Here is a 16,993-nt window from a genome sequence, read left to right as displayed (position 1 = left end):
GCTTATGTGCTCACATTGCCTATTTAAATATCAATATACTAAAAACCCAAAGCAGGTTTTGTGTGCTTTGTGCCCTTAATTCAAGTAGGAGTTACTTTTGAAAATAGTCTGTAAAGATTTACAGATATTGATGGGGCATTTTCTGAGTGCAGAAATGTCATAGTTTCTACTTTCAAAAAACATATAGCAGCCAAATTTGAGATAAGACAAATATCCAAAATGCTCAGATGCAAGGTCATATGTGATAAAAGTCATAAGAAAATTATTAAGAGCCTTTTCTGGAATTTTAGAGGAGGAAGAGATGGTATTTAGAAGGGGATAGCAAGATGAGTTCAATGAAGGAGGTAGCATTTAACTTGAGCTTTTGATGGGTGAAGAGTATAGAGAAAGTACATGTCACAGGAAGCAGGAGGAAGGGCACACAGGTAAGCCGATATAATGTATGTCGGGAACAGCAGGTCTGGTGCACTCACTGGTAGGCCATGTGTTTGTTAGAAAGCATCTTGAAAGACCAGAAACCTGATCTGAACTGCATTGAGGGGAGCTTCAAATGCCAGATTGAGGAGTCTGTACCCTATTCACTAGCATGTCTTCTGGCAACAAGGAATAGCATGAATTGGAGACCAGTTTGAGACCTCTTTAAAGTGATAGCACGGGATGGAAAAGAGGAAGTGAATGCAAGAGATATTCCAAAGGTAGGATTTGCATACTTTGGTTAGTTGTAGGAGGTGGGGGTGAGGGAAAAGAGGATGACAGTGACTGAAGTGTGTTAAGATTGGGTGAATGTTGGTACCAATAATAGGAATAGGTTTTAAATAAGGAAGAGGTACTGCTTCATGTGGGAAGGTGATGAATTCTGATTTAGACCGTTTGGGTTTAGAGATTCCAGTAGGACATTCAAGGAAACTGTTGAATATTTCAACGGCAGGCAGTTGAAATATCAGTCTAGGGCCCAAGAGAGAATCCTGTTTCCTTTATTTTCTAACTCTTAGGTGTTAAATTATATCTTTCCTTAAGCATAAGCTTCCCCCCCCCCCTCTACTTTGCCCTTTCCTTCTCTTTTTTTCTTGTTTTCCTCCCCTGCATTCCTTAAGTTTAACTGCCCCCTCCCCTCACAGCCCTATGGTTAGTATATTTACTTTTTGCCCCAGATACATAGTATATTTACTTTTTGCCTTAATTCTTCCTTACTCTGAAGTCCTCTATTTAGTAGGGCCTATGTATGCTATGTAATCCGCCTTATTTCTACAACCTAGTTCCTTGGAGTCCTTTTTTTTCTTCCTTTCTTTATCCTTTAATTTTGAAACAGTATCAGCCTTATAGAAATGTTGCTACAATAGTACAAAGAACTCCTTACCCTCCACCCGGATTTTCCTACATTTTACCACATTTGCCTTAACTCTCTTTACACACACACACACACACACACACACACACACTTTTCTGAACCATTTAAAGTAAATTGCATGTTTAACAATAGTGCACTTACCAAAACCAGGAAATCAATATTGACTCAATACCATTATGTAATTTTAAGATGTTACTACGTGTCTCATTAATGCATGTTATACCAGTCTGGGGGCAGGTAGGTTGTATCCAAGCCCTGAGCCAGGATTGCATTTGGCATTTAGTTGTCATGTGTCTTTCGTCTCATGTAGTTTGTCTTTGTTTTTCGTGATTGACATTGTTGAAGAGTGCAGGCTAGTTATTTTGTAGAATAGTCCTCAGTTGGATATATCTGACATTTACTTCCTCATAATTATATTCACTTTTGGCCCGAATACCACAGAAGCCAATTCTGTCCTTCTTAAGATTCCCTGGATCACAAACCAGTTCCTAAAAATATTTAAAAAGTTTTTCCTGCCCTAGCTGGTTTGGCTCAATGGATAGAGCGTTGGCCTGTGGACTGAATGGTCCTGGATTTGATTCTGGTCAAGGGGACATGGCCAGATTGTGGGCTCGATCCCCAGTAGGGGGCGTACAGGAGGCAGCCAATCAATGATTCTCTCATCATTGATATTTCTCTCTCTTTTCCTCTCCCTTCCTCTCTGAAATCAATAAAAAAAATATTTCTTTTTAAAAAAGTTTTTCCTTCTGGTAAAATACATAGGATAAAAGTTACCTTCTTAACCATTTTTAAGTGTACACTTCGGTAGCATTAAGCACATTCACATTATTGTATAATAAATCTCCAGATCGCCTTTCAACTTGGAAAAGTGAAACTATACCATTTAAACAACAACTCCCCTTTTCCCTTTCCCCCTAAAATTGTTTTTTATTTGTTTTGTTTCTTCTATGCCAGTAATGGCGAACCTATGACACGCATGTCAGAGGTGACACGTGAACTCTTTTTTTGGTTGATTTTTCTTTGTTAAATGGCATTTAAATATATAAAATAAATATCAAAAATATAAGTCTTTGTTTTACTATGGTTGCAAATATCAAAAAATTTCTATGTGTGACACGGCACCAGAGTTAAGTTAGGGTTTTTAAAAATGCTGACACGCTGAGTTCAAAAGGTTCGCCATCACTGTTCTATGCCTTTGATGTTGATTTTCTTCTTTTACTCAAATCATGTACATTTTTGAAGACCTAGCTTAAATCCCACATTTTTATTAAAGCTTCTCTGACTACTGTAGGGATGGAAAACTTTTCCCTTCTTGTCAAGGTTCTTTGGCTGGTCTGATAATTACATTGACAGATTAACAGGAGAAAAACAAATTTCATACATGAAAGTATGAGACTCCCTGGTAGTCAGGTAATGGAGGCTCACATACCATCTGAGCAAAAAGAAGACGGGATTAGGGGTGTGGGGCTTCAGAGGGGTGTGGGGAGGAAGGCAGTTCACGGGAAGATGGGAAGAGCAGATGTCGGGTAATGCAGATAAGGCTTTCTGATACAAAGAGTTGTCTCTGATAATAGTCTCTTCCTGGTATAGGCTGTCTATCTAAACTTTTTCAGGCAGTTGAGGGAGAGGTAGAAATGGTTGTCTTGAGTCAGCTGGGTCTTAATTGCCTTCAGCTCAAAACAGTCCCCATGCCAAAATGGTGTATTCGGCTCCCCCCGCCCGCCGCCCGCTATAGCTCGCAGTGATCTGTACTGCTGGGTTCTTTTGTATAATTAAGAACTTCATCAAATTTCTTCAGGCAGATGGAACACTTACTGAAAGCATCAGTGTTTGGTGTGGTTTCTCCTCTCTGGTTGCTCCTTAGAATGCACTTCCTCAGAATCTCATTTAGCCTCATAGTAACACTGTGTAGGCAAATCCTTCCCAGACTTACTGTTCTCAGAGGAATTTCCTTTCTTCAGTTAGAATTCACTGTAATGGCATCTCTGCTCCTGGTTCGTTTACATACCTATTCTAGTGCATGTCAGTCTGACTTATCTCTAGATACAGAAGAGTTTGTCTCTTCCATTATATTTTGAACATTTTTAGTTAGGATAGGAATTGTATTTTATTTATCATTGTATCCTCAGGGCTTAGTACAGGGTATTTATTGCACATTGTCAGTATTTAATGAGGGCAGGGCCATTATTGATTTTGTACAGGGGTCCTCACACTTTTTAAACAGGGGGCCAGTTCACTATCCCTCAGATCGTTGGAGGGCCGGACTATAGTTTAAAAAAAACACTATGAACAAATTCCTATGCACACAGTGGCGGCAAAAACACCTGGCGGGCCGGATAAATGTTTTCAGCCGGCTGCATGTGGCCCGCAGGCCGTAGTTTGAGGACCCCTGATTTTGTAGATTATGGTTTCTTTAGCTGCCAGTGCCTGTAGGAACTCTAAGTAATTGTTGAATAAATTGAATGAATAAGTTGGATTGAATTAACTATCTCTTCCATAGGTTCTATTAAAGTGCTACATTTATCCTTGATTTGAATAATGGAAAAAATGTGGTCACTTAGGGTTGCATCAGTTAAGAGATTGGTGTTGTAATTTGAAGATAGCTTGTTTGAACGTAGCCGAGAAAACTGAATTGGAGTCAGATTCATCACCAGATTACAAGGTGCTTTGAATGAGTAAAATGTAAAAATATAAATTTTCATATATAATGGCATCTTACATATATATATATTTTTTACCTTTCATCTATGGAAATACTTTGTCTATAAAACATACTAATTTTAACACTTTTCTGCTGACTAGGTGGACTTTATTTTGTTAGGTGGTGATCTTTTTCATGAAAATAAGCCCTCAAGAAAAACATTACATACCTGCCTCGAGAAATTAAGAAAATATTGCATGGGTGATCGTCCTGTACTGTTTGAAATTATCAGTGACCAGTCAGTCAACTTTGGTTTTAGTAAGTAAGTATATTTATGTGCTTACGTGAAGTTTCTTTATGTAGAGTATCTTCTGTTAAAGACACAAACACATCAACAATGAGCCATTTCACATTTATTATAGCCTGTTTTCATAGTAAATGTTCTTTGAATGTTCTGTACATCATATTAATTTGCAATTCCCTAATTAATTGTGGGAATAATATCTTCTTGAATTTTTATTGTACATTTTGATATCCTCTTCTGTTCATATCCTTTGCCCATTTTCTAACTTGGGATTTTTGCCTAATGCTACTGACTTTGCAGAAGTTATTTGTATATTCTGTATAATTAGTATTTTTCCCCCCAATCAATGGATTACCTTTTGACTTTGTTAATGGTGCCTTTTGTTGATTGAGATATTTAATTTTGATGTAGTCAAATATATTATAATGTGGGTTTTTTGATTTTTTTTTTTAGATTTGTGCTTTTGGGACTTATTTATGATATCCACCAAGAACCCTATGTCATAAAGATACTCATGTTTTTTTCTTAAACATTGTATTAAGATACCACATTGCATTTAGTTGAAATGTTGTTAGTTTTCTTCAGCCTATACCAGTTTCTCAGTCTTTCCTTGTCTTTATGATCCTGAAACTTTTTTTTTTTAATATATTTGTATTGATTTCAGAGAGGAAGGGAGAAAGAAATAGAAACATCAATGATGAGAGAGAATCATTGATTGGCTGCGTCCTGCATGCCCCCTACTGGGGATCAAGCCTGCAACTGGGCATGTGCCTTTGACCGAAATTGAACCCGGGACCTCTCAGTCTGCAGGCTGACACTCTATCCACTGAGCCAAACCAGTTAGGGCTTGGCTTAATCCTGATACTTTTGAAGTGTACTGGCCATATATTTTATGGAATGTCCCTCAATTTGGCTTTTTCTCGTGATTACACTAGGATTACGGTTTTTGGGGAAGAATATTCCCCACAGAGATGAAGTGCCCTTCTCATAGCCTATCAGGAGTACATGCTATCAACATGGCTTATCACTGGTGAGGTTAACCTTGATCATCTGGTAAAGGTGGTTGGTATATGCCAGGTTTCTCTGCAGTCAGGTTCCTTTTTTTCCCTTTCTATACACTATTTGTTAGAATGCAGTTGCTAAATCCAGCTGCACTCAAAGAGAGGGAATTAAGTTTCACTTCCAGGAGAGAGGAAAGAGTGTCAAAAAATTTATGGCCATAGTTAAAATTACCACTGTTACTAGTAAATAAAATATTTTGGGAGGGATATTTAGAGGCCGTGCAACTATTCTGTTTCTCCTTAAAGCTTGTCCACTAATTTTAGCATTCATTAGTGGCTCTTTCCTATAGCAGTTATAACTGTGCTGTTCTAATAGTGATTTTTTATTTTCCACATTCTTTCTGCATTTATTGATTGTCATTCTTTATTCAGGAAGATTTGTCCCTTGTCTCCCATTTATTTGTTTATTCAGTTGTCTCTGTCATTAGGAGCTAATTCAATTGTTTATTAGTATGAACTCATTTTTCCCCCTTTGGGTTATAATTTAAACTGTTGTAATCTATTTTGTTGTTCAAATACATTGTACCAGCTTTAGTCATTGGGTGTTCTTTCAGATTGCCTCCGATGTCCTTTTGACATAGTAAATTCCAGAAGTAGTTTCAATATATGTAGGAATTTAGTATTTGATGAAGATGGCATCTTGTATCTCATATGAAAAATAGGGATTATTCAATAAAAGTACTAGGAGAAGCTGTTACACATATTTTGAAAATCTAAATGTGGAAAGGGCTTTCTAACTATGACAGAAATCTAGGAGCCTTAACAGAAAAGATTGGTACTTTTGTCTTTGTAAAAGTAAATTTCTGCATGACAAAAACTGCCTGAAGCAAAGTCAAGAGTGAGTTCAACAAGGAAGAATATTTGCAACTAATTCCAAATTAAGGTCTAATTTCCACAATAGATAAATAGTTCTTTCAAGTCAATAAAAAAATCCACTAGTTAATACAAAAAAATAGGTAAAGAATATAGACATAGTTCACAAAAAAGGAAATGAAGTGGCATTTGAACATGTTAAAAGAATATGGAAGATATAACGTGAAGCTCATTCATAAGAAAGATACAAGCCCTGACACGGTTTGGCTCAGTGGATAGAGCGTCGACCTGTGGACTGAAAGGTCCCAGGTTCAATTCCAGTCAAGGGCCATGTACCTTGGTTGCGGGCACATCCCTAGTAGGAGGTGTGCAGAAGGCCGCTGATCGATGTTTCTCATCGATGTTTCTAACTCTCTATCCCTCTCCCTCTCTGTAAAAAATCAATAAAATGTATTTTAAAAAAGAAAGATAGAAAATGAAGTATACTGAAATATTTCTCTCCTATTAGATTGGCATAGATCAGTGATTCACAATCCTGGTGCTCATTTAGGTACTTAGGAATCTTAAAAAATACTTATTTCCAGATGTTAGGCCAATTAATCTCATTGAGTGTGTCATGGGCATTGGTATTTCTTAAAAGATTTCTTAGATAACTCGAACATACAGTTAGCATTTAGAACCACTGGCATAGATTTGAAAGCTTGATGATAAAGTATTATGTTGGTGGAATAAGGGGAAACTGTCTATTATGAATTGCCATCTATAATAATAATAAAAGTGTAATATGCTAATTAGACTGGACAGCCTGATTACCTTCTGGACGATCCTCTGGATGAAGCTGCGGCTGAGGCATCCGCCGCGGCTGCGAGGGCCGAGCCCCTTGCACGAATTTCATGCATCGGGCATCTAGTCTATATATAGAAGGCTAATATGCAAAGTGTCCCTGTGGGAGTTCCACTGGGAGACCGGGAGTTCTATCGCTCGCTATGATGTGCGCTGACCTCCAGGGGCGGCGTGGAACGAAGAAAGGCCCCGGCCAGCAGCTGGGGAAGGGAGGCCCAGGCCGCCAGCCGGAAGGCCCCGATTGGCCCTGATCGTCAGCTAGGCTAGGGACCCTACCTGTGCACAAATTTTGTGCATCAGGCCTCTATTTGTATTATGTATAAATTTGTACAACCTCTATGGAGGGAAATTGGCAGTGGTTATCAAATTTAAAAAGGCACAGATACTCTTTGACCAGTAATTCCCTTTTAGATATTTTCCTGTCCTCTTACAAGCACAGCTTTGTACAGGATTACTGACTTGAGCATTATTTATAAAACAAAAGACTGGAAGTGGTCTAAATGTCCATTGGTAGGTAACTACTATAAACACATTATAATCAATACTGTGGAGTACTGTCCAGCCGAAAAAGCACAAGGAAGCTCCTTATGGACAGTGCAGAATGATTTCGAAAATACGTTAAATGATAAAGGGAGGGTGCAGTAATCGCTATGGTGCTGTCATTTGTGTAAGAAGGAAGAAGGTGTATTTATGTGCTTGTACAGATACAAGGTAATTTTGCAAAGATAAATGACAAATTAATGTCATTTGTCCCTGGGAAGGCGAGCTAGATGACTAGGGACAGGAGTGGATGGAGATATTAAGTTGCATAAGTAGAAAGTGATAGAGCTGGAATTTTTAGTCTAGGTCTTTGGATTTAAAAGTGGATGTGTTGTCCTAGCCAGTTTGGCTCAGTGGATGGAGCATTGTATTGAAGGGTCCCAGGTTTGATTCTGATCAGGGACACATGCCTTGGTTGCAGGCTTGGTCCCCGCACCAGTCGGGGTACTTGCAGGAGGCAACCAATTCGTGTATGTCTTTCACATCAATCACATCAATGTGTCTCTCTGTCTCTCCCCCTTTCTTTCTCTCTAAAAAAAGAAAAATCAATGGAAAATATACCTCAGGTGAGGATGAAAAAATACAGAAAAGTGGATGTGTTTATTGCCCTTCCCCTTCTACAAATAAAAACCTTGCACAATTGCTTTTAAGTTTTTGAAACCTATTAATGTCCCATTATTTAGATATATCATTGTTTTATACAATTCATAAGCATTGTTATGGTAGGGTTTTATTTTTTTTTTAATATGTTTTTCATTGATTTCAGGGAGAAAGGGAGAGGAAGAGAGATAGACACATCAATGATGAGAGAAAATCATTGATTGGCTGCCTCCTGCACTCCTCACATGGGGGATCGAGCCCGCAACCTGGGCATGTGCCCTGACTGGGAATCAAACCGTGATCTCCTGGTTCATAGGTCGAAGCTCAACCACTGAGCCGCACGGGTTTTCTTTAATAAAGTGTAGTACTTTGACATATTTTCAAACTTGAATTGAAATAAATTGTTGCCTTTGATTTTATTTTTTAAACTTCAAACTTGTGGTCATTTGCCAACTTAAATCTTCCAGTTTGCCTATAATGAATTATTTTTTAGAGGATACTGGGGAAACAGCTTTTGTCTCTTACAGAACATTTAATTACCTTTAAAAAATTTTTATTTTTTATTTTTTAAGGTTTCCATGGGTGAACTACCAAGATGACAATCTCAACATTTCGATTCCAATATTTAGTATTCATGGCAATCATGATGATCCCACAGGGGTAATTATTGGGTTCTTACAGTTGAAATTTTAGAAATGACCAATTTAGTTTGTCTGTGGAAAGCAATTTTTATTAAAATAGAGTTAAAAAGTTAAATTGACTTTTTATCATTCATAAAAGCTTTTATACTGCTTTTTAGATAATTTTTAAAAACCTGGACTAACAATTGGTGTGTGAAGTATGCTTTTATTTCATTAGTGCTGAGATGAACAATAAGTAACCAGGAGTAGCAAAAAGCAAACATCTATCATTTGTACAATGCTTTACAGTTCACCATGTAATCTTGTATCTCTTATCGCATAGAATCTCAGCTGTAGGAAATGATTGTTTCATATACAGTTTTAAGTGTAAATTAGGTCATCTTATTACTTGTTTATTTGGAAGTAATAATAGAAGTCCTAAACTCAAAATACCTTTTTGTTTTATTTGTTAATGAATATTATAAATCACTAGTTATCTAGTCTCCCCCCCCACCACCCCCCCCACCCCCCGCATCTTAAGAGGCCTGCTTAATATTACAAAGCACTTATTTCATGGCTAGCTTTTATTTTTCAGTGGCCAAGCCATCATAAATTTTGATGAAATAATGTTTACTTTGCATTTAGCATATGATCCCAGTTGGAGGTCATTTCTAATAGAAAAAAAGGTAGCAAAAACTTTAGTACTGTAATTTTGTTTCGAGAAGACACTATGTTAATCTGTTTTTGTAACTAGTATATAGAATCTATGTTTTTGTAACTGGTATATAGAATATACTTTAATAGGTAATATGATATGCAGATTACTTATTTTTAATATACAGTAATGTTCTTTGAAAATATTTTACGTAGGCAGACGCGCTCTGTGCCCTGGATATTTTAAGTTGTGCTGGATTTGTAAATCACTTTGGACGTTCAATGTCTGTGGAGAAGGTAGACATTAGTCCAGTTTTGCTTCAAAAAGGAAGCACAAAAATTGCTCTGTATGGCTTAGGTAAGATGGTTTTATTATTTATGCCAATAAATATTTAATTGTCTAAGGAACTGGGAAATCAAATTCAGGAGTTAACTTTGTTGCTGTTTGGGGAAAAAATGAGGCAAATCTATATTCTCTATGAGTTACTATAAAAGTGATAGGAGGTTTGGTTAGATTTTTTTAGTATTTAATAAGAACTAGTAGACCTGATCCTTGTTTTCAACAGCAGTTTCAGTGAAGAAAAATTTTTTTAAAATTAAATCTTTATTCAGATTATTACAGTTGTTCCTCTTTTTTCTCCCCCATAACTCCCCTCCACCCAGTTCCCACCCCACCCTCTGCCCTTACCCCCCCCCCACACTGTCCTCGTCCATAGGTGTACGATTTTTGTTCAGTCTCTTCCCGCACCCCCACACCCCTTTCCCCCCCAAGAATAGTCAGTCCACTCCCTTTCTATGTCCCTGATTCTATTATAATCACCAGTTCATACTGTTCATCAGATTATTTATTCACTTGATTTTTAGATTCACTTGTTGATAGATGTGTATTTGTTGTTCATAATTTGTATCTTTACCTTTTTCTTCTTCTTCCTCTTCTTAAAGGATACCTTTCAGCATTTCATATAATACTGGTTTGGTGGTGATGAACTCCTTTAGCTTTTTCTTATCTGTGAAGCTCTTTCTCTGACCTTCAATTCTGAATGATAGCTTTGCTGGGTAAAGTAATCATGGTTGTAGGTTCTTGGCATTCATCACTTTGAATATTTCTTGCCACTCCCTTCTGGCCTGTAAAGTTTCTGTTGAGAATCAGCTGACAATCGTATGGGTACTCCCTTGTCGGTAACTGACTTTTTTTCTCTTGCTGCTTTTAAAATTTTCTCTTTGTCTTTTGCCCTTGGCATTTTAATTATGATGTGTCTTGGTGTGGTTCTCTTTGGATTCCTTTTGTTTGGGGTTCTCTGTGCTTCCTGGACTTGTAAGTCTGTTTCTTTGACCAGGTAGGGGAAGTTTTCTGTCATTATTTCTTCAAATAGGTTTTCAATATCTTGCTCTTGCTGTTCTTCTGGCACCCCTATAATTCAGATGTTGGTACGCTTGAAGTTGTCCCAGAGGCTCCTTACACTATCTTGATATTTTTGGGTTCTTTTTTCTTTTTGCTTTTCCGGTTGGGTGTTTTTTGCTTCTTTGTATTTCAAATCTTTGACTTGATTCTTGCGATCCTCTAGTCTACTGTTGGAACTCTGTCTATTATTCTTTATTTCAGTCAGTGTATGCTTAATTTCTAGTTGGTCCTTTTTCATAACCTCAAGGGTCTCACTAGATTTCTTGAGGGTCTCACTTAATTTATCGGCGGTCTCACTAGACTTATTGAGGGTCTTACTAAATTTATCGGCAAATTCTAGAAAATTCTTGAAAAACCTTATAAGTGTGGTTTTGCACTCTATATCCAGTAGTTTGCTTTCCTCCATTTCTGTCTTTTGTGATCTGTTTCTTTGTCTCCGCATTTTGGCTGCTCCCTGTGTTGGTAGAGTGGCTTTGTGTGCTAGGTGTCCTATAGGGCCCAGTGGGTCAGCCTCCCCAATTTATTACCTGAGGTGGACACCCTTGGTGCACCCCTTTGTGGGCTGTGTGCACAGTCTTGTTGTAGTTAAGCCTTGATTGTTATAGATATCACTGGGAGGAATTGACTTCCAGGCCAATTGTCTGTGAGAATCAGCTGTGTCTGCAGTGGGAGAACTTCTGTGCTGGAGACACTCTTCTGGGACAAGACTTACTTCAGTGGGGCTTTGGTGCTCACTGAGTCTGCCCCCTGAGTGTGTCCCTTATGGATCTGAGGACTTATAATTTGGATGGTCCCACTCTGACCACTGGGTACACTGGTTCTAAGGAGGTGCTAATTTAGCCTCTGCCTGAGGCTACCCAACAGGAGCCCAGCTGTGAAGCAATGCAAGCTGCTGTGGAGCCTTGGACCTTCTTTTGGATGTTCTCGGTTTCTCTCGAAAATTTTTTCTTTAGTATCTACCTATTTTTCTTTTTTTCTTTCTTTCTTTTAGACTTAGAGAATCCTGAACATTACAATTAGAGAGTAGATATTTTGGAAGTCTTTGAAAGGGCTAAAGCTTCACTGTCCAGTGCACTAACCAACTAGCCTCATGTAGATGCTGAGCACTTGAAATGTGGCTCATCTGAGCGCTAGCAATGTCAAATATACGTCAGATTTCAACGACTCAGAAAAAATGTAAAATATCTTACCTGTTTCTCTTTACTTGTTTTACTTAATGTGGCCACAAGAAAAATTCAAATTATAGATTCGGACTGCACTTGTGACTCACATTATATTTTTATTAGGCAGTGCTATTCTAGAGCTGTCATCTCTAATGCTCAGAAAATTTGCCTTATCAACTTCACTGTCTTCAATTTATTTAGTGTCCAGTAGGTAAAAGTCTATTTGCTAGGCTTTATTCCATATGAATGAAAGACCAATGACATTTTTAGAGTGCAAAGTTTATTTATTGTGTTTTCCCTAGGTTAAGTTCAGCTTGATATTTTATTTGTTTTATGGATACAAATAGCTTTATTATGTATAGAGTATCATAAAAATTATATTCCATGTTAAATCAACCTTGAAGTACCCTGAGAGAAGTTGGGGGAAAATTTCACACTGTAGCCTCAATGTAGTTTTTATTACTTTTTTGAATGATTTTAGTATAATAGAAGCCTTAGAAGGTCTTATTTACTTCAGTTGTCTTTGAATATGTTCATAAAATAATCAGTTATGATGGATTGGTTTATTTAAACACTTTTTCTAGGGAGCTTACAGTCTTTGTCCATTTTATAATTTCTCTAACAAGTAGAAAAGCGTCATGATTATATCTTCAAGTTACGAAAAATGAGATTGAGGTATATGTCTGATTTTGCAAGTAATAGAGCAGAAGGTTTTCTTAAAAAGAACTGGTATTTTAATCATTACAGTGTTAGGGTTCATAACTTCAGAAAATGGTTGATCCTCTCACTTTCAGACCAAAGACATCTCATTATGCTTCATTCATTCATTTTCTCTCTAACTCTCATCTCATCCTGTCTTGTTTTCCTTAACTGGACTCTGCCTACCCTCCACCCCCTGCTTTCACCCCAACCCTTCTCTATACACTCTAGAACTCTTTTTACAGTTAGCAATTCTCTCGTTTCATCAGGAAATTTGCTGAGTCAAGTATTGAATGTTGCCTCGGCTCTCTGGCCCTGAGGTTACTGTGTCCCACACAGTTCTCTCACAGCCTTTTAGGGGTTCAGGGCTAGAGGGTGGGCCAGGACGATCCCTGTTCTCCTGGTTCCCTGCTGCCGCTGGTTCCTGCCTGCAGCCTTCCTGCTCCCTCAGAGCTAATTGACAACTGGCTAAACTGCCCTTTCCTTTCCCTCAAAGTTTTTCTCTACCTACAAGTTTTGTGAGTGTTCTCAGTGCTTCAAGACTTAAATAAATCCACCTTCCAATGCCCTAGACTTTGTATGCCTTGACTTTTCCTCTCTAGTTACGGGTTCTGCGTTCCACCATCTATTCTGTTGGCCACACTCTAGGAATCCTCTTCAGAAACTAGGCCTGTTCTAGCTCTTCTACTTTTGCATTGTTGGCTTTTCTCCAAAGCCTTGCCTAATCTCTACATAAAGTAGCAAGCTTGTCCCCTCACTGATATTCCCCATTTTAACATTCTGACTTTTTCTCCTTTTTTAAGTCTTAAAATTGTAATCTGTGTGTTTGCTTACTTGTTTGTGTTGGCTTCCTGTACTAGACTAAGCTAATCCTCTGGGGCGGAGGAAGAATTATTTAAAATTTATTAAATTATTGAACAGCATAGTATTTTTTTATTGTAATATTCAGCACAGTATTTTTATTTAAAAACAATATATATGACTATTTACTTATAAATCCATTTATTTTTTATCTCATCCCTCTTTTTGTGTATATTTGTTAGATCAGAAGTGCTATGTGCTTATAGTAAAAGGATAATGAAAACAGTATTTTAAATAGAAATGTTAATAACAATTTAATATAGAAACTCAGATTTTTATTCCACATTTTTCAGATTTTGAAGGTGTATATGCTTGATAGGAAAACAATCTTTGAATGCATTTAACTGCTTAGCAGTTGTTGTGCAAGAACCTGGAACATATTCATTTGCAAGTAATGATTCAAGATATCAAATATACCTCTAATTGGAAAATGAAATATTTAGAGAAGCACATAATTTAGAAGCAAAACATATTCTTTTTTTTTTAACCAAGTAAGGAACCAATTTTCAAATAATGTCATGTCCATTTCAGGATCCATTCCAGATGAAAGGCTATATCGAATGTTCCTCAATAAAAAAGTAACAATGTTGAGACCCAAAGAAGATGAGAACTCTTGGTTTAATTTATTTGTGATTCATCAGAACAGGTAAAAATATTCTCTGGAAATTGTTGAGTCCAGTATTGAGGTTCTCCAAATCTGTTTCCAGACTTACCTATTTGAGTAAAATGCTTCCCACTTTTTGAAAGTCGTCAGTGCAGGGTCAGGCAAGACTTAAGATATGCTTTGTGTGACTGTATTTTAAAAGTTTTCAAAATACATTTATACCTATAAAAGAATATTTAGGGCATATGCATAAGGTATAAGGATAATCATAAAATGAATATGCCTAAATATAGCAAAGAAGTGGAAGTAGGGCCCTTCTCTGACCCCATTTCTTGCTGCATATCCCAGAGAGAAGCACAATCATCAGTTTTTATTTACTCAGCCCATTGCTTTTCTTTATTGTTTAATCACATATATATCCTTTGGTATAACTAGAACCTTGCTGTAAATTTTGCAGCTGGCTTATTATGTTCAATACTAAAGGCCCGGTGCACAGATTCGTGCACCAGTGAGGTCCCTCGGCTTGGCCTGCGGGGATCGGGCCAAAACCAGCTCTCCAACATCCCCTGAGGGGTCCCGGATTGTGAGAGGGTACAGGCCAGGTGAGGGACTGCACCGGTGCACGATCAGGGCCGGAGAGGGACTGCAGGAGGGCTCCAGGGCATGTCCAGCCCATCTCGCCCAGTCCTGATTGGCCTGATCCCAGCAGCAAGCTAACCTACCAGTCAGAGCATCTGCCCCCTGGTGGTCAGTGCACATCAGCCACTGGTCGAATGGTCGGACACTTAGCGTATTAGGCTTTTATATATATAGATTATGTCACTCAGGTGTATCCATTTTGCTGCCTAAAAGTGTAATCCATTTTTACTGATGTATACAGTTATATTTTTTTCCTGTTAGTGAATGTTTTATATTCTTTTCAGATTTTTGCTTTTTAAAACCTTATGCACATCTCCTGGTGCATATGTGCAGGTGTTTTGCCAGATTATTACATATAGCTGGATCAGCTTTCTTTTGTTAGTAGTTTTAAGAAGTTTAATCTTACTGATAAGGTGCAGGAATGGCGACTTGAAGAAGCAAGATTTATTATGTGATCATTAAAGTAAAAAAGTGTGAGATGGTAACAGTGAGGTCAGTGAGAAAACTGAGCAGTTATTAAGGAATAATCTCAAGGGATTTGGGTTTGATTTTTAGACCCTAGAGATACGTTTTCTACATAAAAATATTCCTAGGTACATGATCTTGCTCTAATTTCACTTCCTGCTCTGCCCTGCATTCATTGTGCTCAGTCACACTGATCTCCTTGCTGTTTTGAACTCACTGAACACATTCCCACTTCTGTACCTTTGTCATCTGCTCGTCCCTCTGCCTAGGTCTTTCTTCCCTTGCCTGCTTATCCCTTACATCAGTGTTCTGCTCACTTGTCACCTGTCAGAGAGGCCTTTCCTGGCCACACTGTAGGGCATCTCCTTTCCATGTCCCTTTTATTTATCTTTATCATATCCATCACTACCTGGCAAATTATACACACACACACACACATATTTACATATAGTCTCCAAAAATGTATACACACACTTTGAATAATTATAAAGACAGTGTTTAAAATACATTTCATTTTCAAAATTGAGCTGTCAGCTGTTAAAGTGTGTATACATTTTTTTAAGGATACATCTTGTATTGTTGTTTGTGTCCCTCACTAGGACAAGGACTTTGTTCACTTCTGTGTCTTCAGTATCTAAATATTTGTTGATTGAATATTGGTTTGCATTAAGTGAATGTTAGATCAAAGTATTTGAATATTTTTACTTAAATTCCCAACAATATAAATTAGTGTTAGGAAAAACTTTTCCTTCTTGTTTTGACTCACATTGGTTTTCACATATCTATACTAATAAAGAGCTAATGTGCTAATGGTCGGGACGCCTAGTAACGTGTACGACCAGACCATTAGCATATTAGCTCTTTATTAGCTCCTATCAGCAGGAGGCTGCCTGCCTGTGTGTGCCGCAGGACAGAAGCGGGAAGGCACCAAGAGGAGGCGGGACCATCCCGTGCCGGGGAGGGTGGGGGTGAGAGCTCCTAGCAACCCCCTCACCAGTCCTTCGCCACCCACCGCTTGTACTCATAGCACCCCGCCGCCCACCTGCCAGGGGAAGGAGCACAGCGCAGCACGGGGGAGGCTTCCATGCTCTCCTCTGGCACCATGACAGGGCGGAGCCTTCGCATTGCTCCGGAGAGGGGCAGAAGCGGGGAGGCGCCTCGGAGAAGGTGGGACCAGCCTGAGGTGACTCGGGGACTAAGGGCAGGGCTTGAAGCGTCCAGAGAAGGCCAGAGGGGTCGGGGGCTGGGCCAGGCGTCCTGGAGCTCTGCGTGGAGAGGTTCGGGTGTCAAGGCAGGGCAGCAGATGGGTGGGCGGCGCCACGCGACTTCATGCACTGGGCTCCTAGTCTTTTGTAATAATAACTAACCTCAGAATAAAACCAGAGTTTGCAAATCACTTATTCATATGATATTTTGTTTAATATGGAAAACGCCTATCTCTTATGTAAGTTTAACATTCTTTTTTTAAAAAAATATATTTTATTGATTTTTTACAGAGAGGAAGGGAGAGGGATAGAGAGTTAGAAGCATCAATGAGAGAGAAACATCGATCAGCTGCCTTCTACACACCCCCTACTGGGGATGTGCCCGCAACCAAGGTACATGCCCTTGACCAGAATCGAACCTGGGGCCTTTTAGTCCACAGGCCGACGCTCTAGCCACTGAGCCAAACCAGTCAGGGCAACATTCTTTTTTAAAAAATATATTTACAAATACATTTTTATTGGTCAGAGAAG

The 16,993-nt window shown here is 38.4% G+C and overlaps 1 protein-coding gene across 1 annotated transcript in view; it reads left to right on the top strand.

Moving 5' to 3' along the window:
* Nucleotides 1-16,993, top strand: part of MRE11 (MRE11 homolog, double strand break repair nuclease) — a 73,524-nt gene that overhangs the window by 2,999 nt on the left and 53,532 nt on the right. The window contains exons 4-7 of the mRNA XM_081099021.1: nucleotides 4,151-4,311; nucleotides 8,723-8,810; nucleotides 9,641-9,782; nucleotides 14,081-14,195. Coding sequence (XP_080955147.1) covers nucleotides 4,151-4,311; nucleotides 8,723-8,810; nucleotides 9,641-9,782; nucleotides 14,081-14,195 — 506 coding nt within the window. The remainder of the gene's footprint in view (nucleotides 1-4,150; nucleotides 4,312-8,722; nucleotides 8,811-9,640; nucleotides 9,783-14,080; nucleotides 14,196-16,993) is intronic.

This window comes from Myotis nattereri (assembly GCF_964212035.1).
Source record: "Myotis nattereri genome assembly, chromosome: 9".
NCBI lineage: Eukaryota > Metazoa > Chordata > Mammalia > Chiroptera > Vespertilionidae > Myotis > Myotis nattereri.
The sequence above is the reverse complement of the archived record's forward strand: the minus strand, read 5'-3'. Positions and strand labels throughout refer to the sequence as shown.